Source organism: Camellia sinensis, chromosome 8 (genome assembly GCF_055761805.1).
Source record: "Camellia sinensis isolate YWXY chromosome 8, ASM5576180v1, whole genome shotgun sequence".
NCBI lineage: Eukaryota > Viridiplantae > Streptophyta > Magnoliopsida > Ericales > Theaceae > Camellia > Camellia sinensis.
This window is the reverse complement of record NC_138968.1, coordinates 142,157,793-142,184,688: the sequence shown is the minus strand read 5'-3', so window position 1 is coordinate 142,184,688 and position 26,896 is coordinate 142,157,793. Positions and strand designations below refer to the sequence as shown.

General features: G+C 34.0%; 1 protein-coding gene and 1 pseudogene across 7 annotated transcripts; both read left to right on the top strand.

The window, feature by feature from the left end:
• The first annotated feature begins 1,635 nt into the window (after positions 1 to 1,635).
• Positions 1,636 to 14,114, top strand: LOC114303058 (cytochrome P450 CYP72A219). 6 transcript variants are annotated; one of them, XR_014339036.1, is made up of 6 exons: positions 1,735 to 2,201; positions 5,737 to 5,954; positions 6,506 to 6,753; positions 7,247 to 7,634; positions 10,252 to 11,972; positions 13,535 to 14,114. XR_014339036.1 is itself a non-coding variant. In XM_082884716.1 (5 exons), the coding sequence occupies exons 1-5, from the start codon at positions 1,904 to 1,906 to the stop codon at positions 13,961 to 13,963; spliced, it is 1,581 nt and encodes a 526-aa protein (XP_082740842.1). In that variant the 5' UTR covers positions 1,636 to 1,903; the 3' UTR covers positions 13,964 to 14,114. The 6 variants fall into 6 exon arrangements, 2 of the variants coding, with proteins under 2 accessions (XP_082740842.1, XP_082740841.1); XM_082884716.1 differs by lacking the exon at positions 10,252 to 11,972 and having other exon boundaries at positions 1,636 to 2,201; XR_014339035.1 differs by lacking the exon at positions 13,535 to 14,114 and having other exon boundaries at positions 7,247 to 9,962; positions 10,252 to 10,672.
• A 4,031-nt stretch (positions 14,115 to 18,145) lies between these two features.
• Positions 18,146 to 26,655, top strand: LOC114303057 (cytochrome P450 CYP72A219-like; annotated as a pseudogene). Its single transcript, XR_014339032.1, has 5 exons — positions 18,146 to 18,363; positions 23,302 to 23,519; positions 24,075 to 24,322; positions 24,805 to 25,192; positions 26,076 to 26,655. The product of XR_014339032.1 is annotated as a cytochrome P450 CYP72A219-like (transcript).
• The last annotated feature ends 241 nt before the right edge of the window (positions 26,656 to 26,896 follow it).

Genomic DNA, 26,896 nt, shown 5'->3' with positions numbered 1-26,896 from the left:
GTATATTTAATTATATTATATATATATTTTTTTGTGGGTGTTTGACATCTTTTGTTTCTTTTTCATTCGTAAATTATATCTAATATCCTTCACAAATTATGCACACAAAAAAAATTTAATATATATATATATAAAATCATAGAAAATTATAATATAATTAAATCGACGAACTAAACATAATATTTAGGTACTAATTAGCCGCTATCTCACTTCTTAAATGTGCATGTGTCCTATGCTCCAATAATTTTTTTTTTTTTATAAACCATTGCTCTGATACCATTTGTCACGACCCGCTCCCCGTACCCAAGGGTTAAGCATCGTGATGGCCAGTAACCGAGGTTACCTCCGGCCAAATCTTTAAACAAATCAACAACGCAAGCGAAAAAAATATTTAAAGAAGGGTACTAAAATAATCATTGGAGCGTCTATTTTTATTACAAAATGTATTGACCAAAAAGGCCGATATTTACATAAAAAAAATACATCAATAAAAGTGCTTTGTACCTACCCGACGCGCTGGTCCCGACATGTCACCTGAAAGTGGTAAAAACTATAAGCTCATGGCAGAGTGAGAAATATTATACCAAGAGTATAAGACATAAAATTCACCATGGATAATTAGTTAGGCCAAAAAGAGTTTGATACATAGCATACATAATACAAAAATCATTTGACGTATACATGTAATACGACAATCACTATACAACCATAACCACGGTACATCACTAAGTGTCAAGCACTACACTGGTCAATGGATCCACGACAAACACTGGACCACAAAGTGGTCAATCACTAAGCCAATGGTTATTTAAGTTCCCCAAGGCATGGGACTCACTAAGCTAATGGTTATTTAAGTCCCCAAGGCATGGGACTCCCGTGGTGGTATTTACAAAACATATTTTCATATAAGATTATAGCCAAATATTCTTTAAAAGTAAAACAGATATATCCATGGATTTCCTTTTAAGTAAATAGGATTCACAAAATAATCCACATTTCATAAAATATAACTTTTATTAATATACTAATAAAACATAACTTGTGTAAAATAGATTTTGGTAAGTCAAAACATAAGTAAAATACATTTTGGAGGCTCAAGGTATAATATAACTCACCTTAACTTTAATACCTTACTATTTCTTTCCACTATCAAAGATCTTCTTAGCTTTCACTAATTTTTCTTCTCTTTCTTTCCTGGTCTTCTTTCTTTCTTTCCTGGTCTTCTTTTCTTTCTTTCACTTTTCTTTTCTCTTACTGAGTCAACTTCTCCCTACTTATACAAATTACATTCGTGAGCCCCAAGCCAACAGCCACGTGTCACCTTCCTATTAATCTCCATTAATTTAAGCCTATCCAAATTTAACTTAATTATTTATTTATACTTTGACTCTTAAATTTTTAATAATATTATTTTACAAAATCACGCATAATAATATATAATAAATTATATATTTTTCGAACTGAGATTAAATAATATTAATATAAATTCTATAAAATAATTAAAAATTTAAATTGTTACACTATGATCATTCGCACAACTAAGTTAATACCGTTTGACTTAAATTAACGGGGAGTAAAATAATCTTGACAACATAAAAAAAAAATAAGAGAAATTTTTGTAATTATTAAAATTGTAATGGAGATTCTTGTAATTATTAAAAACCTGAGGAGAAGTGAGTGTAATACTCTATGTTATAGTTAACATGATTTTTTTGGGGTCTAATTTGAAATAAAAATTAATTTTAAAAAGTAAATTAACAAAATTCAAGAGTGAGAAAATGACAAAAAAAACAAAGGGGTCAATTTTCTTGTACTCTGCTCTCTGGTTATTCAATTCCAAGCTTCTTTCTCTCACACTCTCTCTCTCTCTCTCTCTGTCTCTCTGAACTCTCATGATACACATATGGAGAAAATAAATGAGTGGTCTGGTGCAATCGGATGTGGTATAATTGGTGTAGTATTATTGAGCTTGATATGGGGATCATGGAGAATATTGAATTGGGTATGGTTAAGACCGAAGAAGCTAGAGAGTTGCCTCAGAAAACAAGGTCTCAATGGAAATTCATACAAGCTCTTCTTCGGAGACATAAAAGAGAACTCCGCCATGACTAAAGAAGCTAGCTCCACTCGCATCAGCATCTCCGATGACGCAGTGCCTAGTCGTGTCTTGCCCTTCCTTCATACCCAAATCTCCAACTACGGTACGTTTCCAGTCTGATTGTACACCTCTATCTTCGGATTTATTTTATTTTATTTTTATATTTTAAATTCGTATTTTTTGTTTTTGTTTTTGTTTTTGTTTTTACTGAATATGTTAAAATATATGAAAGTATATTAAATACAAAATTATTAATCTATTTAATCTGATAAAGTACAAAATTTAGAAAATTTTAGATTAAGATTTTATAAAACCAAATTACATACAATATTTTCATAGCAGTGAAATCTCTTAATATTTTTATAGAGAAATTTCAATCTTTTCAAAGAAAAATTTCACCTTATAAATTTTTACAATTTAAAATTTCTCTAATAATATTATTGAAACACCTTAACTAATAAAAAAAAACATATTAGGCTTCTATTACTATTAAAAGTTAGAGAGGAATGGTTGATTAATTTCTTCTAAAATTTATAAAATAATTTTTTAAAAATTTACGAAATACAAAAAATATATTTTTTATTTTTTGTATTTATTAATTTTTTTAATTTTGTTTTTAAGGAAAATATATATATAAAAAACTCAGGGTTCTTATAACAAAATAATTTTTAAATTTTATTAATTTAAATCTTATTCTTTTGATTTATTTTAAATTTAAACAACTTACCTATTTTTATTTAAAAAAATTAAATGAAAAGTAACATTTTAATTATTAAAGAAAAAAAAGAAGATATTTTAGACATTTTATGTACAATATTATTTTTTCGTCAGTTTATTTAACGAAAATAAGCAATCATTTATATTAAAAATTAATTAAAAGATAAGGGTTTACTAGCTTGATAAAATAAAAAAAATTCAGATTTATTTCGTTATAAGAGTCGATTTCTTTTGTAATTAACCAATTTTTTTTTTATAAATATTTTACCTTTTTAAATAATTTAAAACATAAAAAAGTTAATTAAAAAATTAGAAATGTTCACTAGAAAGCAAAAGGAAAATTTATCTATAAATACCATCTTGAGGAATGGTGATCTGATTAGTTCCAAATTTTTTTTTATAGACCAATTATTCACATTCATTGATTTTGGAAACGTAGATTTAATATATTATTTAGAAATTAAATTTATGTTTATATGCTTATATCGCGCTACGTAGCTCGAAAACGGGGAGCCCGAATGGCTCGATTTTTTTTGTTTTTGGCAGAAAAAGAACGAAGACCAGGAAGAAGAAGAAGGAAGAAAGGAGGAGGAGGAGGAGGAGGAGGAAGAAGAAGGGAGGGAGGAGGAGGAGGAGGAGGAGGAGGAGGACAGGAAGAAGAAGGAAGAAAGGATGAGGAGGAGGAGGAGGAAGAAGAAGGGAGGGAGGAGGAGGAGGAGGAGGAGGAGGACTGGAGGGGGCATAATATTCGGGAGAGGAGGAGGCGGAGGCGGGGCGACGGCGGTCGGAGGCTGCGGTGGGGCTGGGTTGGGCGACGATCGGCAGATCAGCGGCGGGACAGGGCGACGATCGGTGGCTGGGCGACGATTGTCTTCTCTCTCTCTCTCTCTTCCCCTCTGCTTCTCTCTTTCTCTCCCTCTCCCTCTGCTTCTCTCTTCCCCTCTGCTTCGAAATCGAGCCATTCGGGGCAAATGTTTCGAGCTACGAAACATTTTCCTATTTCTATTATGTGTCTTTTTTTCTTTTTCTTTTTTTGTGCTAGAAAGATAAGATACACAATATATGAGAATTAAATTTGGGATGAATTTTTATATGAAAATCTTTTTTATTTAGAAAATATTTCAAAAAAGTAAAAAAATGACTTGAAATATAGAATACTTCAAACATTTCGAAAGGAGTACTAAAAGTCCTTAGAAAGTTTTGAGCAAATATTAATTTCAAGCTGTAACACTCAAATGTAACACTTTAAAAAAATTTCTTAGTGTATACTTCTCAAACAATACTCCAAAAAAAGTCCTTAGTGTAAACTCTAATGTAACATACAAAAAAATCCTTAGTGTATTTTTTCCAAGCGTAACACTCCAAAAAAATGATGTAGAACTCTTCAAACCATTCCAAAAGGATGTGACATTCGTCAAATCATTTCAAAATGAGTACAAAAGTTCCTTAACAAGCTTTGGGCAAATGTATAATTTCAAATTGTGAGTGTTACGTTTGGAAAAAGTACATTAAGGAGTTTTTAGTATTTTTGTGTATGTCACATGGAAATGTGTTATATTGGAGTGTTATGTTTGAAATTATATTGATTCGAGTGTTACGTTTGGAAAAAAAAGTACACTAAGAAGTTTTTTTGCGTGTTACATTAGGGTGGTACGTTTGGGAAAAATACACCAACGAGTTTTTTTGGAGTGTTACGTTATTAGTTTGAAAAAAGTATACTAATGAGTTTTTTAGTGTGTTACATTAGAGTATTACGTTATTAGAGTATTTCATTGGAGTGTTACGTTTTTGTTTGTAATGTGAGATTCGTTCTAGAAGGAGGGAAAATCCAAAACCTCTATAGTGTGGATTGCCCAAATGTGTAATTTCACATTTGGAGAATCCCATTTTTATCTCTAAAAAATTGGACCCAAATACGTAAGCGACTATCCTTTTGTGTAATGCCTACTTTAATGGAACCTTTGGGTTCATAAGAAAAAATGAAGGACTAAATAGTTTATAAGATCACATTTTAAAATTTATTGGTGCTTCACCCAAAGCAAAAGGAAAATATTAGAATTTAGAATTGAAAAACAGAAACATTTCTTTGATTTGGATAATAAAGTCAATATAATTTTCCATTGAAGGTTAATGCGTTTAAAGATCATGAATATGTGACCTGAGTAAAGAAACGCATTGACTTGATAGAGAATGCCAAACTTTATGAGCATTTGTTTGCCCTAGAACATGGGGCAAAACACGTTTTGAAATGCGATTTCCAGATGAATCAGTGAAAAATGATGATGGTGGCCATGGAATGAATCCATCAAAATAACCAAGAAGAGAACTAGATCTTACATAAGTTTCGACTTGATTCTTTCACAAAATGTAATTTTTGATAGTGACACAAGGGAGTGAAATTGGATACAATAAAATCTAATCAAGAAGGTAAGATTACTGTAGATGCAGAAGAATTTGAATCAGCAATTGAATATGTAAACCAAAACAACTCAGATAATTGAAACAAGACAGATTTGACTAACGAGGATACATCTCAACTTGAGAAGTTGCAGTTGTGGAACAAAGTTGAGAACAAACTCTAATGAGATTGCCAAAAGACGGAAAATTGTTACCAGAGTAAGAAGAATGATGTCTTCAGTTGATGACGGACGGAACAGCGTAGCACTACTAACTAACTCAATGATGGACACAGTCGTAACTACCATAACTAACTCTTTTTGCTTACTATAAGCAAGAATTTTACTTTCTTAATTTGGAAAATATAGGTCCTGTGATATTATTAATTAACTCATCATGTCATTGTCTTATGAACTTCACTATTTACGTATATATATTGCTTGCTTCAGTTTGTTCAAGGAATATTTATTTGATCGCTCTTGATTCTTGAACTTCTATTTGACGTTTTCGGTTATAAGTTGCAGGAAAGAAGTCTTTTACGTGGTTTGGACCAATACCTAGTGTTACCATCATGGACCCTGAACTTGTAAAGGAGGTCTTGTCTAAGAATTTCAAATATCAAAAGGCCAAGTCTAATCCATTTGTCAAGTTGTTAGCCAATGGACTAACTAGCCTTGATGGTGAGCAATGGGCTAAACACAGAAAAATCATCAACCCGGCTTTCCATATGGAGAAGTTGAAGGTTATTTCCACCATTTTTCTTATATCATTAGGGTTCAATACAGTGTTGGTTCCCAAAGTATGCACTCTGTTTCATTTTGGTTTCCCACTCTTCGATTTTTCAATGGAGTCAATTTGATCCCCAACTAATATGGTTCGACATTTCCATTCAAATTTTGGGAAAAAAAAAAAAAAATACCCCATCCTTCCATTATAAAATTTGGTTGAAATGGTGCTAAGGACCATTTAAACACAAATTGGGCAAGTTGGGGACCAAATTGACGGGTTGAAATATCATGGATTAGAATGACATAGAATGCATACTTTGAGGACCAATAGTGTATTTAACCATATTAGTTATTTAAGCTTAGTTGCTCTATTTAGTTAAATATTTTAGTGGTCATTTGCTGTGTCTAAATACAACTTCATGATAGAACAAAATTCTACATATATATATGTATATGTATCAATTGGTTTCTTAGTGTTGTCTTCTTCTTCTTCTTCTTCGTGTACAGCCTGCAATATGGTTACTGACGGAGTCTTGGTTTTTTGGTCTTTTGATTTTGTTTATAGCATATGGTACCTGCATTTTATTTGTGCTGTAGTGAGATGATAAACAAATGGGAGAACAATATTGCCTTAACAGAAGGGTCATGTGAGGTGGATGTGTGGCCTTATCTTCAAACTTTGACTAGCGATGTGATATCTCGCGCAGCCTTTGGTAGCAACTATGAAGATGGAGGAAAGCTATTCAAACTTCAGAAAGAACTAATTGTCCTTATAATCCAGACTGTCAGTACAGTTTACATCCCAGGTGCGAGGTAAAATCAAATTGTCTCAAATACTTAATTTGAATATTTTTTCTATTTGGTTGGACTTGCATATATTAGTTTGAGAGGAAGTATAGGTAAAATTCTAGGTGTATCTAACAATGCTTTATTAGTTTAGCTCCTTTTTTTGTTAGAAAATGTGAAAGATATATATTTCAGTACAAGGGAAGATAAATGGAAATCTAAATATATGATATTTGAGGGGGGGGGGGGGGGGGGAAATTGAAAAGAAAAAAAGATAGGGTGTACAATGACCAAATTGACACAAGGGATAAAGCTTAAGGACCATCTATATAATTTTCCCAAAAAGATGTTTATTTCTGTTTTTATATTATTTATTGGGTATATTGAACGGGGAGGGGGAATCGAACCTATGACCTCCTAGTAAAGTTGATGAGCTCTGGCCACTCGGCTAATGCCAATAGTTAAAAAGATATATCATGGTTGTTAGCTTGCTATATATGCTTCGCTACTGCATGTGTAGGTTTTTGCCAACTAAGAGGAACAGGAGGATGAAAGAAATTGACAAAGAAATACATGTTACACTGAGTGTTATCATTGATAGAAGAATGAAGGCAATGAAGGAAGGAGAAACTAGTAAAGACGACTTACTGGGTATATTACTAGAATCCAATCTCAGAGAAATTGAACAGCATGGGAATAACAGGAAAGATGGAATGACTATTGAAGAAGTAATTGAAGAATGCAAGCTATTCTATATTGCTGGGCAGGAGACCACGTCGATTTTGCTTGTGTGGACTATGATTTTATTAAGTAGGCATCAAAATTGGCAACAACGTGCAAGGGAAGAGGTATTGCAAATATTTGGGAACGACAAACCCAACTTTGATGGCTTAAATCGCCTCAAAATTGTAAGTACATACCTTCTATACACACTCTGGGAAATCATTAATTCTTGTGGACATTATTGCATAAAAGATTATATTCCTACTTACCAAACAAGTATTCGTTGTGCTTTTGTTTCCCTCATTGTTTCTTTTTTTCCCTTTGAAATTCAAATTCATGACCAGTATAAGACCCTTAAAATGCATGTATCATTTTGTTATGCCAATAAGATCTGGGAATGTTAATTTTCTTGCATATTTATATAAAGAAAATGTTAGGCTACCAAAATTTCTATGCAAGATCCAAAATGATATATGGCAGTGACATAGTTATAAGAATAATTCTATACACCATAGTGGACTTCTAAACCTGTCTTAACCAACTCTGGAACAACATATTTATGCAGAACGCCATGTTTAGTACTATATGACATGTGTTTACATATTTTGTTACACAAATTTTTTAGAATAGTTGAAGCTATGTGTCATTTATTTATAGTTGAGGTCATGTGTGTCATTTATTTATATAATGAGGGGTACAATTGTCATCATGTAAGACTTGAGTTAAATATAAATAAAGTGTTGAGGTGAAGGGTTGAATTAATAAACCCAGAACCCTATTACTTACGTATTCCTCCTCTGCCTTCTTCTTCTTCTCTCTCACCTTAACCTTAAATTCTGTATACTTTAATCTTTGACTTGGTATCAGAGCAAGGTTTAACAGACTCTGGAGATTTTTGCAAGGTAACAATGGTGTGCTGACGTCATCGTACGAACATCATCCGTACGATGACGTCAGCATAGTGTCAGGTCCGTACGGACAACTTGATTTGGGAAAACCGTTGTCTGATTCGAAATTTCGTCCTGGTATTTATGGTTATTTTTACACAATTAATTGGAGACATCTGATGTAAGTGTTTGATTTTTGAATGTTTTTCGGCAATACTGTGGCCCATCCTGTGATATATGATTCCAGCACCTGTTGCCTAGTTTTGGTTGTTAAAACATCATCTATGGGAGCTGACTGAACCCATTAGGGCTTTCTTTGATGTTTGTTTGATGTCTTGGTGCACTTAGGCTGAGATTTCATTCGTTTTTGGCATTTCTCTACCTATTTCAGCACAATGTTGTTAGTCTGATTGCTTGTCTATGGCTGGAACAGCTCTATAACTACCTTAATTAGGTAATTTGGATTGTTGCTTGTTGGTGTTGGGTGGTTCTTTAGGTGGTTTTGTTCTATAGTTTTTTTTTTTGGGTATTTCTTTACAACTTGGGTCTGATGGCTGATGCATTACCTCCAGCAGTGAACGCTGAGGTATCTCACTCTCCTTTGTTCAAAGATGATGACGTGCCAAGTCTGTTACTACCAAAAAATTGAATGGTTTAAACTATCTTGCTTGAGCTCATGCTGTTAATGTTTTTTTGCAAGATAAGAAAAAATTGTGTTCCATCACTGCACTTCCTCCATCTGAAACGGATACCACTTATGATGATTGGTGCAGCGAGGATTCTTGTGTTATGGGTTGGCTTTGGTATAGCTTGGAACCTATTGTTGTTACCACTGTTGAGTTTTGTGAGACATCTAAGCAAATTTGGGATTCTCTTGCTGATTCTTTTTCGCATCAGAGTGATGTGTCTCGCATGTATGATTGTATGAGCAGATTTTTGCTACTAAGCAATCTAGTCGACCACTCTTTTAAGTATCACAGCAGACTTACACATCTATGGGATCACTTGTTACAACATCGACCTTTCACTACAGACTTTGGGAGGAGTTTATGGTTGCTTCTTTGCTCACTGGTTTAGATTCCAATTTGTGTGGCTTCAAGGATTATATTTTGGCCAGCGAGATTTTACCTTCAGCAGCCAATGCTTATTCTCGCTTATTATGATCTTCTTTGGGACACAATTGTAGTATTTCTGGCTCTGCTCCTTCGATTGGTGCTTTCTCTGCTTTGGTTTATGGTCTGGTACCACTCTCAGTGGGTCTCGTGGCAACTTTGGGTCTCATGGTTCCCAAACTAGTTATCGTGGGAATAGTTCCCGTGATAGTGGTTCATATCGTGGCTCACGTGTAGTGGTTCACGTGGTGGTCGTGGTTCAGCTTCTCATGGTGACTGGAAGTGTGATTATTGTGATTCCATTGGTCATACTGAGCCTTGGTGTTGGCAAAAGTATGGCGAGCCTAATCATGTAAATCAGGTCTTTGATGTTACTACCTCGTCCCCGACTCCCTTTGGCTCTGTAGCTCATCGTCTGATTCTCACAAGGCACTCAGTACTTGGATTAATGAGCTTACTTCCATTCTTTGGTCTGCTCTTCCCTCATCCTCTACTGCCACCGTGGTGGGTTTAGGTAATATTGCATGTATGGTCCAATCTAACCAACCTTGGCTCCTACTAGTTCTCACATTTATGGTAATTCATCACTTTTTCATGCTTTTCATCCTATTACCCATAATATTGTTCTTGCTGATGGGTCCTCTCGGCCTATTAGTGGGATAAGTACCCTTCATCCCACCCCCGCTTTATCTTTACCCACTAGTCTATATGTTCCTCATTTTCCATGTAATTTGTTGTCTGTTAGTCAATTGACTAAAGCTCTTCATTGTTCTATAGCCTTTTCTCCTACTTGTGTTTTGTAGGACCTCAAGACCAAGAAGATGATTGGTTCAGACATGAGCAGCAAGGCCTTTATTATTTGGATACTGACAACTCCTGTCTCCCTTCAACTCCTATTCTGAGTGCCACCATCTCTCCTCTGCAATGACATTTTTGTTTGGGTCATTCGTCTTTGGCCAAGTTGAAGTTTGTTGTTCTTGGTTTTAGTCATGTGTCTACCGTAGAATGTGAAGCTTGTCAGCTTGGAAAACATCACCGTAGTTCTTTTTCTAGTCATAGTGTTAGTCGTGAGTTTGAGTCCTTTGATGTAGTCCACACGGACATATGGGGTCCTTCTCGTACGTTCACCCTTCATGGTTTTTTATATTTTGTTATTTTTGTGGATGATTTCTCCCGAATGACTTAGTTGTTTTTATTGAGAAATCGCTCTAAGTTCCTCACGTATTATTCACGTTTTATAATGAAATTTAAACTCAGGCCTCGTTTGGCAACAGACCAGTTTAGCCAAAAAGTCAAAAAGTAGGCCTCGTTTGGGATGTTACTAAATTAGCCAATTAGCCAAAAAGTTATTAAATTAGCCAATTAGCCAATTAGTCATACCAAAAAGTCAACAATTATGGCTTCTCTCTACTTTTTGCACAGCTTTTCGTAATTAGTCAAAAAGTCATCCCAAACATACAAGTTTTTTTTACCTACCTTTTTAGCCAATTAGCCAAAAAGTTACTAAATTAGCCTGTTCCCAAACGAGACCTAAAAAAGTCAAAAAGTCAACAAACCATACCAAAAAGTCAAAGATTCCCTTTTCTCTCTACTTTTTGCACAGCTTTTCATAAAAAGCTAAAAAGCCATCCCAAATATACTAGTTTTTTTTACATCACATTTTAGCCAAAAAATTAAAAAGTTACTAAAAAAGCCTGTTCCCAAACGAGGCCTTAGTTTGTTAAGTGTATTGAAGTGTTTCGTTCTGATAATTCAATCTATTGTTAACTCTTTTTGTGTTGATCGAGGTATTATTAATCAGACTACTTGTGCTCGCACTTCTCAGCAAAATGGGGTCGTTAAACGGAAACACCGTCATGTATTAGATGTTGCTCGTACCTTATTATTCAAGTGCCTAAACACTTATGGGCGATGCTTTCCTTACAACATGTTTTCTCATTAATCGTATGTCATCAGCTGTGTTGCATAATCAGTCTCCGTTCTCCTTGTTATATCCCTTTTGTTCCTCGTTCCCTTTTCCACCTCGGGTTTTTGGTTGTGTAGCATTTGCTTATGTTCTTGATCTTAGTCAGGATAAGTTGTCCACCCCCCCCGTGCTCGCAAGTGTGTTTTTTTAGGCTATTCTTATATACAAAAGGGTTATTGTTGTTATCATCCTGAGTCCCGTTGTTATTTAGTCAGTGTTGATGTCACTTTTTTTTTAGTCCACCTTGTTCTTCTCTACACAAGGCCAACAGCTGTCTCCAAATCTGTTCTCGTGTCGTGAGAGGGAGCCTTTCTTTCCCTCATCCACTCCTATATCTACTCTTCCCATGCCTGATGTGTTCTCATATTCCATTCTTTCATCTCCATTTCTGCTGCCACATGTGCCTCCCCTCCGTCTTCTCCATTGCCCACTTCGTCTTCTCCATTGCAGGTCTATCAGAGATCCCAGAATTGACGATCAGTACATCTTCTCCGTCTGAGGTTCCTGTTCTCTTTTCTCCTTCAGCCTCTGCTAATTTGCCTATTGCTTTGCGTAAAGGTAAACGTATTTGCACTCAGCATTCTATTTCCAAGTTTGTTTCCATATGCTTGTATTTCTCTTGTTTTCCTTTCCTTTGCTTGTAGTTTGTCTTCTCTGTCTATTCCCACTTCTTATCGACAGGCTATGTCTAGCTCTAGCTAGAAACATGCTATGGATAAGGAGATACGTGCTCTCTACCAAAATCAGACATGGGAGCTTCCTACTCTTTCCTCTAGGAAGCCTATTGTTGGGTGTCGTTGGATTTACACTGTTAAGTATCTCTTTAATGGCTTCATTGAATGCCTTAAGGCTTGTTTAGTTGCAAAAGGCTACATCAAAACTTATGGTGTTGATTATCTTGAGACTTTTTTCCTTGTGGCTCGTCTTAATTCAGTGTAGATACTCTGCTCTGTTACTGTTGATTGTTCTTGGCTCTTATATCAGCTTGACATAAAAATGCCTTTCTCCATGGTGATTTGCAAGGCAAGGTATGAATGGACCAAACTCTTGCTTATGTTGTGACTGGCTCTTAGCACCTTGCCTGTCATTTGCGGAAGGCTTAATTGAAAAGCCTAAGTATTAAGGAGAGGGAAACTGAAGCCTTATAATCAGTACAGATGGGGCAATTCCAAGCGATGTGGGGCACATTTCAACACACCTTCCTGGACCACAACATACAGTAGCTGAACAAACGACACACCAATCACAGGCCCAACCAAGCCCTGATACCAAATTGAAGGGTGTTTTGGGAAGTTGGTTAAAAGCTGACTTTTTGGCTTTTTTAGCTTATTTTGTCTTTTTGTGGGTAATTCATGTGAGATGATGTGACCTAAAATGGGTTAAAAGCTAGAAGCTAGTTTTTAACCAGCTTCCGAAAAACGGCCTGAAAAGCCCAGCCCACACTTCTCCTTAAAATCCAAGTATTAAGGAGAGGGAAGTTAGAACCTTATAACTAGCATAGAAAGGGCTACTCCAAGCGATGTGGGACACATGCCAACACATCCTCCTGGACCACAACATACAGTAGCCGGACAAATGGTACACAAATCAGTGGCTCAACCAAGCTCTGATACCAAGTTAGAAAGTTGAACCCACACTTCTCCTTAAAACCTAGATATTAAGGAGAGAGAAGCTGAAGCCTTACAACCAGTACAGATTGGGTAATTTCAAGTGATGTGGGACACATTCCAACAGGTTTTATATGGATTGAAGCAATCTCCCCGTGCTTGGTTTGGCCACTTCAATCATGTTGTGCTTGCCTATAGTTTTCAAAGATCTAGATCATTCTATTTTTGTTCGCTAGTCCTCTGCTAGGGTTGTAGTCTTGATTGTTTATGTGGATGATATCATTTTTTTCGGCAGTGATTCTCTTGGGATTGCTGATTTGAAACACTATTTAAGCAGTTTCATACTAAGGAGCAACATGTTTGCATGAGAAACTACAATTTCATTTGCTAAAAACCTAAAATTTCTGTCAAAATTTGTATAATATTTTAGGGAAAGAAAAATATTTTGTATGCACAATGTTGCACTTCATTTAAATTTAATTAACTGTTATCTTTAAAATTTCTCCTTCTCAGGTGACTATGATTTTGTATGAAGTTTTACGGTTATACCCACCGGTAGTTTGGTTGCACCGAGTGGTCCATGAAGATATGAAATTAGGAGGAATCACCCTCCCAAAGGGAGTGCTACTTTCTTTACAGGTAATGCTACTTCATTATGATCATGAAATTTGGGGTGAGGATGTAAAAGTGTTCAAGCCAGAGAGGTTTTCAGAAGGAGTGTCGAAGGCAACAAAGAATAACCAAGCTTCATTTTTCCCATTTAGTTCGGGGCCTCGGGTATGTATTGGACAAAACTTTGCAATGTTAGAAGCCAAGATGGCCATAGCTATGATTCTACAACAATTCTCTTTTGAGCTTTCACCATCCTATACTCATTCTCCGTTCCCTATGGGAACTCTTCAGCCTCAATATGGTGCTCACTTGATTCTACACAAACTTTAAAGCCGAGTCTTTGCATAGGATTGAGATGGATTTCCTCTATTGCTTTGAGGGAAATGCTCCGGTATTATTTTATCAGTCCTTTCATTAATGTTTGACTTCATATACTTTCTACTATCTTGAAATTACATCAATGAACGTCTTATTTGAGTCATTTCTATCTTCTTTTACATGGTGTATGTTTTGCTGGAATGAAATTGTTTATTGTTGGTTTGAAAGCTTGGAATATTAGCATATCATCTTAAATTTTAAGACCATGATTCCATGAATTCCAATCATAACTTGCATTTCCAGCTTCAAAAAAAAGAAAGGAAGAAGATAGAAGAAAGGAAAAAATAAATTATTTGTGAAGATATGTGAGGTTCATGATAATACTAACCCCCTTGTGTAGTCTTAAATTTTTATTGTCACACTGCCTTGGGTGGTTTTGCTCCATTAATGACATGCCCGCCCAACACGAGAATTGACACCTCTTTGGTAAATTCATCTCTGCAATGCCTCTTATGTACATACATACTGTGGGAAACTAATGACAACAAACTACATTTCAGATGGAACATGATGTGTTGAAAAGGACATTTCAGCCCAACTCGGCCTGGCCCACTCTTGATTGCATCCATTTCTAATTTTATTTTGTTTAATTTTTTTGGATAAATTTTGAGTTAGTTTTATATGAAACTTAAATAGCTATATAGGTCCTGTACACCTTAATGCAGTAATAAGTCTTAGCTTGATAAAGGTTTAGGGGTGGCTAGATTCCCACCTAAACCCTGACCACAGTGGCTCCTAGCCCAATGTAGATACCGACAACAAAGATAAGGGACAGGAGAAATGATCCCGCTTGAAGCTCTAACAATGGAGCAAATTTTACAAAGAAGGAATTGGGGTGGTTGTGTTGTGTCCCGTACAGCGGCTACTGGTGTGCCGTTGATGAATCTCATTTTAAGATTTTTATATATAGCTAAACAAAAAAGTGGTAAGGAACGAAGAGGAACCGAAAAAGTTATCAAATTACGATTCAATTAATTCTTATGCAAGTTTCTAAATAAATGAAAGTTATGAGAAAAAAAATTATAGAACAACTAACACCTGAGATTCAGATCTATGATCATAACAAAGCCTATGGCAAAGCATATGACAAATTGTATTTATAGACCAATTCAAAGAGCACTAAATATTAAACTTGTAAAACTCAAGTTGTGTGTAGGATTATTTTATTGGATAGATTAGTGATAAAATTAACTTATATGAGTCATTTATTAATATCAAAGAATTAGTTATGAGATGGCATTATATTTCCTATTACTTAGATGGGCAATTTTGTAACTTTGAGAAATTAGGTTAATAAGCCCACCTATTGTGGCTTTAAGTCTTGGAAAACAAACAAAACAGAGGCTATGAATTGCTCCATAGGCGGCTAGGGTTTGAGAAGGTAAAAGAAAAAAGAAAAGAAAAAGAGAAGAGAGGCTTGTGCTGCAGAAAGGGTTTGGAAGAGTTAAAGGTGAAGGCAGCAAGCAAGGGTTTGGAAAAGTTTAAAATTAAAGAAAAGAAACCCAAACCAAGGAAGAGGGAGGATTCATAAGAGTGGTGGTTTTGCTTTATTCATCACTTAGGTAAGATTTATTTTATTGTATTCCTATCTATGATTTTAGTGTTAATATATCAATAGATGATTTTATGGGCATGTATGATTAAATAGATATATTGATGTAGTCTATCTTGGGGGTCTCAATTTTGCTCAATTTTAGAGTGTATTTGGCATCCCATTTGGGTGGTTCATATTTTGAGATTGATATGTGATGGGTTAAGTTTAATGGTGGTGTATTTGTGGGATACACGATTGACTACAAGCAATTACAAGTTTTTACATGTATATAAACAACAAAAGAATAATATGGGTTGAGAATTTCTAAAGCCGTGATGGCTTTGTTTTGATGCTAAATCGTGGGAGTTCCTAATAGACTATTGGGTTAATTTATTCTATTGTTGTTACAAGAAGAGATGGATGGGTGCACATAATAATTGTTTATGCGGTGTAATATTTTATTAGGTTTGTGAGATTGAGGTGGATCTTGGTAAATTGAGATTAGCTTGGGAAATATTATTTTAGCTGTTTGAGGTAAGTAACCCTCTATCACTGTTGGTACATTTTTTATTCCTATTGAATCATTTAAAATTATAAGTATTTATTTATAGCCTTCCTGTTCTCTTAAAATAAAATATGGGTCAAGTATAAAACAGCATCGAATATTATTATGAAAATTATTTGAATATTTTGTGGAACTATTTTGAAAATTCTACTAAACGTTTATTCTGAAAATATCGAATGTTTTATTTAAAATTTGTCTATTGTTTGAATTTTGAACATCACTCTAGTCTGACTACGATTTGGACCCTAGCCAATGGGGGTTATTTATTGGCACAGAAACTAGTTTCTTTTGGGGCTTTACCACCGGCCTATGTGTGGTTCTGGGCCTTGTCACGGGCTAAGTGACCGTAGTCATTAAGACTTGGGTTTTGTGAATCAAATTATTGAACCATCTGAATATCGAACCATCGATTTTTGAATTATCTCGTTGGCTTTTCATTTAAAATGTATTGTACATTGTTTATTTTTAGCTATGAAACCACCTTACAAATAATTGTTCATTTATTGAACTGTAGAAAAAATTATATTTATTGGTTATCGATTTAGTTATTTATTTTTGTATACTTGATCCAGCTAGCAGTGATGGTTGGTTATTTACTGGGCTATCTAGCTTACTCTTATTTTTTTCAGATTCTGAAGAGTAGAGCTGCGCGGGATCTTTTTTTTACATGTGGGAGTGCCGAGAGTAGGAACATGATTTAAGTACTTGGATTATTGTTTTGTTAGTGGTTTAAATTAGTGGACTTGGTGGACATTTTCATATGAGAACTATTTATATTTATGGATTTTGGCATTATGATAATTAAGGATTTCATTTGAGTATTTTATTTTGTGGGTTATGTGATTGGATTCTTAGCCTTGCATGCTTACTTATATGAGTGTGCGGCGTTGTCACAGAGCTTGGGGCGTGACAAAACTCGTGCATAAACATATCATAGTAACTTCGTGGATACAATTTGAAGACATCTCAGCAATTTTCAAAACAATTCAAGTTTTTACTTTTTATTTGTATGGTCCATGATTTGTGTGTTCATAGGAAAATACTACGGCACACATTCTATGCATCTTATAACTAAAAAAAAAAAAGACACAATTTTAATTTTTTAAATCATAACTAAAAAAATGAAAAATTATCGTAACTAAACATAATATAAAACATAACTGAATAAGTTATGAGTCATAACTAAAATAATATTATAACTTAAAAAAAAGAATAATGCTTGGGACCCCTCACCCCTTTTGTCATGTGGCGGGTGGTGATTGGAGGAGCAGGAAAAAAAAAAAAAAAAATGTAACCAATGGGAGAGAGAGGGGGTCAAAGGGGTGAAGGGAAAAGGGGGATGAATCATTGTTGCATTGTCATATTTAAAAAAACAACAATGATTCATCCCCTTTTCCTCCCACCCCCTTTGACCCCCTCTCTCTCTCTCATTGGTTACTTTTTTTTTTTTTTTCCTGCTCCCCCAATCACCACCCGCCACGTGGCAAAGAGGGGTGAGGGGGTGACCCCAAAAGGGGTCCCAAGCATTATTCTTAAAAAAAACCATAATTAAAAGTATATACGCTGCATCCTTTTTTAAAAAAGATGTATATTAAAATTTTCTGGGTTCATAACATGGTGGCCATTTAGGCATATATTGTCAAACACATAGTCAACATGTGCGTGTTTTGTATTAGGAAAACATGAATAGAACTTCACATAGGAAAAAGAGAGTTGCAATAGGGAAAGACAACAATAAGGGCATGTTTGGCACTTTCATATAATGGTCATGGTACCCCCCCTATCTATATATAATGGTCATAGATAAGGATGGAGTAGAGTCAACAATGACTTCTACACCAAGAAAATTGTCAAATTTGGGGTATGAGTCTGATACCCTGCTCTCTGGTTATCCAATTCCAAGCTTCTTTCTCTCATTTCTCTCTCTTTGTGTGTGAACTCTCATGGGTACACATATGGAGAAAATAAATGAGTGGTCTGGTGCAATCGGATGTGGTATAATTGTTGTAGTATTATTGAGCTTGATATGGGGATCATGGAGAATATTGAATTGGGTATGGTTAAAACCGAAGAAGCTAGAGAGTTGCCTCAGAAAACAAGGTCTCAATGGAAACTCATACAAGCTCTTCTTCGGAGACCTAAAAGAGAGCTCCGCCATGGATAAAGAAGCTAGCTCCACTCGCATCAGCATCTCCGATGACGCAGTGCCTAGTCGTGTCTTGCCCTTCATTCATACCAACATCTCCAACTACGGTGCGTTTCATCACGTCTCTCTGTTTTGGTTTGGAGTGAAATGGGCAACTCTTTTTTATTTTGAATTTTGGAAAATATATATATTTTTTTGTGTGTGTTTTTAATCTGTATTTTTTTTTTTTTTTAGTTTTTAGTTAAATAGTTAGAAAATTCTATTTGATGGAGTTGTACCCAATTATTATAAGGGTGAAGTACTAATAAATTTCAAAAGATAATATTGTGAATTATTTTGTTCTTTATTTTTTCTTATGAATCTAAAGGTGCATTAAAGTGGAAATTACGTAAAAAGGTAGTCACTTACATATAGTCTAATTTTTTAGGGATAAAAGTGAGTTTCTCAAAATGTAAAATTATATATTTGGGCAATTTATACTATAGAAGTTTTGGATTTTCTCTCATTTTAGAACAAATCCCACATTACAAACAAAAACCTAACACTCTAATATAACACTCCAATAACGTAGCACTTCAATATAATACACTAAAAGTTCATTGTTGTACTTTTTCTAAACGTAATGACGTAATACTTAAAAAAAACTTTTTAGTGAACTTTTCCCAAACATAACGCTCCAATGTAACTCACAAAAAAAAAAAGGTATAGTTTTCTCAAACGTAACACTCCAATTAGTGTAATATCAAACGTAATATTCCAATATAATATACTCCAATGTAACACACAAAAACACTAAAAAAAACTCCTTATGCTGTGTTTGGTTGGGGTTTTTGGGGTGGGATTTGGAAAAGGAATGAGAAATGTAATCCTATTTATGTTTGGTTATAATAAAAAATATATTGGAAAAGAAAGGGGGTGAGAAATAAATAAAGAAATAGGAGACCTTTTAGGACATCAATTCTATTTTATAACCAACACAACCAAACATAGTTGGGATTTGGAATTCTATTAATTCTTTCTCCTTTTCCTTTCATTTCCATTTCCCTTCCCAAATCCCCCAACCAAACACAGCGTTAGTGTATGTTTTCTAAATGTAACCCTCACAATTTGAAATTATACATTTGTCCAAAACTTACTAAAGAATATATATACTCCTTTCGGAATAGTTTGAAGAATCTCACATTCTTTTTTTTTTAGTGTTATATTGGAATGTTACGTTTAGGAAAAATACACTAAGAAGTTTTTTTTTTGGTTACATTGGAGCGTTACGTTTGGGAAAAGTACACCAAAGAGTTTTTGTTTTTGTTTTTGTTTTTGTGTGTGTGTTATACATTAAAGTGTTATATTAAGAAATTTTTTTGGAGTGTTGTATTGAAATGTTACGTTTGGAAAAAGTATACTGAGGAGTTTTTTTTGTGTTACATTAGAATGTTACACTAAGGAGTTTTTGTATATTAAATTAGAGTGTTACACTAAAGAGTTTTTTTAGAGTATTATATTAGAGTGTTACATTTGAGAAAAATATACTAAGAAATTTTTTGTGCGCGCTATATTAGAGTGTTATACTAAAGAGTTTTTTTGAAGTGTTATATTAGAGTGTTACGTTTGGTAAAAATATACTAAGGAATTCTTGTGTATTATATTAGGGTGTTACAATAAAGAATGTTTTTGTGTGTTACATTAGAATGTTATACTAAGGAGTTTTTTTGGAGTATTATATTAGAGTGCTACGTTTGGAAGAAGCACAGTAAGGAGTTTTTTTTTGTGTGTCACATTAGGGTATTGCACTAAGATTTTTTTTTTTTTAGTGTTACATTGGAGTGTTACGTTTGAGTATTACGTTGGAGTATTACAGTTTGAAATTATAAATTTGACTAAAATTTACCAAGTAATTTTTGTACTCATTCTGAAATATTTGAAAAATCTCACATCCTTTCGGAATGTTTGAAGAATTCCATATTTTAAGTTATTTTTGTATTCCTTTTAAAATGTTTTCCAAATAAAAAAAAATTTTACCTAAAAATTTATCCCAAATTTGATTCCCATATATTGTGTACCTTATTTTTTTAGCACAAAAGAAAAAAAGAGAAGGAACATAATAGAAATAAGGGTATAATCGTAAATATAATTTTTAAATAATATATTAAATCTACCTTTCCAAAATCTATGAAACTAATTGGTCTATAAAAAAATCCTTAGGATTAAATGGATCACCATTCCTTAAGATAGGATTTATAGGTAAATTTTCCTCATTATAATATATTTTTGTATTTTAATAAATCATATTATTTAGACATTTAATTAATTAAATCTTAATTATTATATTTAAGATATTTTATAAATAATTTTACCTTATAAATATTTTTTTAAAACATCATCTCTAACTTTGAATAGTAGAAGAGTTCAAATATGTTTTGTATTTTTTTATTTTTATTTACCAAGGTCGCTCGATGAAATTTCTCTGTGATCATACTAGAGAAATTTTAAAATTTCTTTGTAAAATCAGAGAATTTTTTTTTAAAAAAATTGAAAATTCTTTGTGTTTGGGAAAATTTTCTCTGTGAAAATGTTAAGAGACCCCAACTATTATAAAAATATTATATATCTTTTATATTATAAAATCTTTATATCAGAGATGTTAAAAAAAAAAATTCCTCGTGAAATTTATAAAATAATTTATTTTTTGGTAAATATTTTACTTTTTTTAAGTATATTTAAAACATAAAAAAATATTAAAACTGTTTGCTAATAGTAGAATATAGGAATTGAAAGTTAAAAAATTATTTTTGAAAACTCAAAATCAAACAGAAATACTTTTGATTTGGAGAATGTAGTCAATATAATTTTACATCTTCACTGTCCATGGCACTTGTTTTTCGTTAATGGAACAATAACCATTCCCATAATACACTAATTCGCACTATAAAATACGCCTGCAGACTATCATTATTATTTAACCTCCGATTATACACATTTAATTTGACCAAGCCATTTGCATTGGGCGTGCAAAGAGAGAATATTTTATCAATCTTAATACTGTTTTGTTTGTATCTCAACCTCAGTTGAGAAGAAAAATTAGGCAATGCAAGTTCAATACAACTGAAATCACTTGCTAAACACCTTCAACAACACCAGTTTTTATATCGTCAACCTCCATCCATCTGAACATTACAAATAAAATTGCTTATAAAAAATAATTCTAAACAGTTTTAAAATACATTTGACTCCTTAACGTAATCTTGCATTCTTTTCCGCTAACAGTAGCATCCATTAAATATATCGCACCCTTCTGAATACTTCCAACATTACCAAACAAAGTATCTTTGTAGTCCATCTAAACATCAACTAAGAAAAACCGATCAATAATCTCTATTCCGTGACAAACATACTCTTTATCCTTGCCACCGACGAGCTTGAATCTCATTTTCTTCAACATCCGAAACTTATCAAACTGGTCAGGATAAAAAATCCAGGTCTCAAGATTATCCTCACCAACTCCAATAAATATCTTGTCAGTTGTGGGGACAGAACTATTATCACTTATGATGAAAAACAAAACGTGGTGGGCCACAGCTTCCTCTTTAGCGTCTTGTCCCAATTAATTTTATATCCTTAACCACGATTTTGTCCGATTGACAATCATATCTTTTATTTTCCAACTCAATACCATTTAGCAATCTCGCCACACCTTTGTTGTCAAATTTAACCTCCCTTAATTGTTCATCATACAATTGTAACTTCCTTACTCCCCTCTTGTTCTTTTTAATATATCGGGGAATATTCTGCACATATTGTCTATGAACATAAGCCGTCCTAAAAGGTGCACGACCCCTATAACTACGCTTATATCCACTGACTGCTGGTATCCTTGACCTCTAGTAAGCAAGGGGAGTCCGATACTAGCTTCTTACCACTCCTTCCATTTTTTAAAACACACTCCAACTGTTTTATCCTAACATTTCTACTGGATCTGTTACCTCTGTTAACCCTTCTGTTCATACTGCTGTTGGTAGTATTGAACAGTTTGTGCTTTTAGCTGGGTTTGATTCATGGATTTGGGGATTGATATGGATTTGGATATGAATTTATAAAAAAAAAGGGGAAACGGTTGGTGAAATATGAATTTACATTTCACATACCTTTTCTCTTTGTCTTTCCAAATCCATAAACCAAACACCGCCTAAGATCATGAATATGCTATGTGACTTGGATAAAGAAATGTATTGACTTGATAGAGAATGCCAGACTTCATGCGCTTGTGTTTGCCCTAGAACATGGGGCAAAAAGGGTTTGAAATGCTATTTCTAGATGAATCAGTGAAAAATGATGGTGGGCATGGAATGGATTCATAAACATAACCAAGAAGAGCATAACTTTCGACTTGATTCTTCTACAAAATGAAATTTTTTATAGTGACAAGGGAGTGAAAATTGGATACAAGAAAATCTAGTGAAGAGGGTAAGAAAATTTGAATCCAGCAATTGAATATGTACAACTTAGATAATCGAAACAAGACATATATGAAATAATCACAATGAAGACTGAGGAAGATAAATCTCAACTTGAGAAGTTGCAGTCGCAGAACAGAGTTGAGTTAAGAACAAACTCTAATGACATTGCCTATGGAAAATTGTTACCAGAGAAAGAAGAATGACGTCTTCAGTAGATGACGGACACAACAGTGTAGCACTACTAAGTAACTCAATCATGGACACAGTTGTAACTACCATAACTAACTGTTCTTGCTTACCGTAAGCAAGAATTTTACTTGCTTAATTTGGAAAATATGGTTGTGTGATATTATTAATTAACTCATCATGTCGTGGTCACGTGTACATATTTAGTTTGCTTTATAAACTTCACTAAAAATCAAACCAAATCAAATCAAGCCTTAAGTCTCATCAAATGGGGTGAGCAAACCAAACCAAGCTTTATGAACTTCACAATTTACATATATATATATATTGCTTGCTTCAATTTGTTCAAGGAATATTTATTTGATCGCTCTTGAACTTCTGTTTGACGTGTTCATTTTTAAGTTGCAGGAAAGAAGTCTTTTACGTGGTTTGGACCAATACCAAATGTTAACATCGTGGACCCTGAACTTGTAAAGGAAGTCTTGTCTAAGAATTTCAACTATCAAAAGACCAAGTCAAATCCATTTATCAAGTTGGTAGCCAATGGACTGACTACCCTTGATGGTGAGCAATGGACTAAACACAGAAAAATCATCAACCCGGCTTTCCATATGGAGAAGTTGAAGGTTATTTCCACCCATTTTTTATATTATTAGGGTTCAATAGAGTGTCGGTTCCCAAAGTATGCACTCTGTTTCATTTTGGTCCCCACTCTCCGATTTTTCAATTGAGTTAATTTGGTCTCCGACTAATATGGTTTGATATTTCCAACAAAATCTGGAAAAAGAAAAAAAAAAAATACCCCATGCTTCCCTTATAAAATTTGGGGCAAAATGATGCTAAGGACCATTTAAAAACAAATTGGGCAGTTGGGGACCAAATTGACACGTTGAAACATCATGGATTAGAATGACAAAGAATGCACACTTTGAGAACCAATAGTGTATTTAACCATGTTAGTTATTTAAGCTTAGCTGCTCTATTTAGTTAAATGTTTTAGTGGTTGTTTGTTGTGTCTAAATGCAACTTCATGATAGAACAAAATTCTACATATATATATATATATATGTCAATTGGTTTTCAAGTGTTGCCTTCTTCTTCTTCTTTGTGTACAACTTGCAATATGGTTACTGACAGAGTCTTGGTTTTTTGGTTTTTTGGTCTTTTGACTTTGTTTATAGCATATGGTACCTGCATTTTATTTGTGCTGTAGCGAGATGATAAGCAAATGGGAGAACAATATTGCCTCAACAGAAGGGTCATGTGAGGTGGATGTGTGGCCTTATCTTCAAACTATGACTAGCAATGTGATATCTTGCGCAGCTTTTGGAAGCAACTATGAAGATGGAAGAAAGATATTCAAACTTCAGAAAGAACTAATTGCACTTATAATCCAGACTGCCAGTACAGTTTACATCCCAGGTGCGAGGTAAAATCAAATTGTCTCAAATACTTAATTTGAATATTTGGTTGGACTTGCATATATTAGTTTGAGAGGAAGTAAAATAGTAGGTAAAATTTTAGGTACCTCTAACATTGCTGTATTAGTTTAGCTCCTTTTTTTGTTAGAAAATGTGAAAGATATATATTTCAGTACTAGGAAAGATAAATAGAAATCTAAATATACAATATTTGAGAGAAAGAAAATGAAAAGAAAAAAAGATAGGGTGCTACAAGGACCAAATTGACACAAGAGATAAAGTTTAAGGACCACCGATATAATTTGCCCAAAAAGATGTTTATTTTTGTTTTTATTTTTTATTTATTGGGTATATTGAATGGGGAGGGGGAATTGAACCTACAACCTCCTAGTAAAGTTGATGAGTTTTGGCCACTGGGCTAACGCCAATAGTTAAAAAGATATATCATAGTTGCTAGCTAGTTATATATGATTCGCTAGTGCATGTGTAGGTTTTTGCCAACTAAGAGGAATAGGAGGATGAAAGAAATTGATAAAGAAATACACGCTACACTGAGGGTTATCATCAATAAGAGAATGAAAGCAATGAAGGAAGGAGAAACTAGTAAAGATGACTTACTGGGTATATTACTAGAATCCAATCTCAGAGAAATTGAACAGCATGGAAATAACAGGAAAGATGGAATGACTATTGAAGAAGTTATTGAAGAATGCAAGCTATTCTACATTGCTGGGCAGGAGACCACGTCGATTTTGCTTGTGTGGACTATGATTTTATTAAGTAGGCATCAACATTGGCAACAACGTGCAAGGGAAGAGGTATTGCAAGTATTTGGGAATGACAAACACAAATTTGATGGCTTAAATCGCCTCAAAATTGTAAGTACATACCTTCTGTATACACTCTCGGAAATCATTAATTCTTGTGGACATTATTGCATAAAAGATTATATTCCTACTTATCAAACAAGTATTCGTTGTGTTTTGGTTTTCCTCATTGTTTATTTTTTCCCTTTCAAATTCAAATTCATGACCAGTAGACCCTTAAAATGCATGTATCAATTTGTTATGCAAATAAGATCTGGGAATAAGGGGTGACCATTGGTTCAATGGTTAAGATTTGGCCTAATAACTTTGAGGTTATGGGTTCAAGTTCTGAGACCACCACTTTGTGCATTATGCCAAAGGTTAGGTGTGTACTCAATCTTTTCTCTTCCAAACACACATTAATGTGTACGAATTGGGCGTTGTTTTTTAATAAGATCTGGGAATGTTAATTTTGTTTCATATTTATATAAAGAAAATGTTAGACTACCAAAATTTCTATACAAAATCCAAAATGATATATGGCAGTGACATAATTATAAGAATAATTCTATACACCATAGGGGACTTCTAAACCTGTCAAGAGGAGGTATATGGACCAATGTTGTTACTGGTTCTGAGCCCCTTGTTTGTTGTTCGCGGAAGGCTTTATATGGATTGAAGCAATCTCACCGTGCTTGGTTTGACCGCTTCAGTCATTTTGTGCTTGCCTATGGTTTTCAAAGATCTACCTCTGATCATTTTGTTTTTGTTCGCCAGTCCTCTGCTGAGGTTGTAGTCTTGATTGTTCTCTTGGGATTGCTGATTTGAAATACTATTTAAGTCAGTAGTTTCATACTAAGGAGCAACATGTTTGCATGAAAAATATTTTTTATGCACAATGTTGCACTTCATTTAAATTTAATTAACTGTGATCTTTAAAATTTATCTTCCTCAGGTGACTATGATTTTGTATGAAGTTTTACGGCTATACCCACCGATAGTTTGGTTGCATCGAGTGGTCCATGAAGATATGAAATTAGGAGGAATCACCCTCCCGAAGGGAGTGATAGTTTCTTTACAGGTAATGCTGCTACATTATGACCGTGAAATTTGGGGTGACGATGTAAAAGAGTTCAAGCCAGAGAGGTTTTCAGAAGGAGTGTTGAAGGCAACAAAGAACAACCAAGCTTCATTTTTCCCATTTAGTTCGGGACCTCGGGTATGTATTGGACAAAACTTCGCAATGTTAGAAGCCAAGATGGCCATAGCTACGATTCTACAACAATTCTCTTTTGAGATTTCACCGTCCTATACTCATGCTCCGTTCAAAATGGGAACTCTTCAGCCTCAATATGGTGCTTACTTGATTCTACACAAACTTTAAAGCCGGGTCTTTGCACAGGATTGAGATGGATTTCCTCTATAGCTTTGAGGGAAATGCTCTGGTATTATTTTATCAGTCCTTTCATTAATGTTTGACTTCATATACTTTCTACTATCTTGAAATTACATCAATGAACTTCCTATTTGAGTCACATCTATCTTCTTTTACATAGTGTATGTTTTGTTGGAATGAAATTGTTTCTTGTTGGTTTGAAAGCTTGGAATATTAGCATATCATCTTAAATTTTAAGACCATGATTCCATGAATTCCAATCATAACTTGCATTTCCAGCTTCAAAAAAGGAAGATAGAAGAAAGGAAAAAATAAATTATTTGTGAAGATATGTGGGGGTCATAATAATACTAACCCCCTTCTGTAGTTATTTTCATACC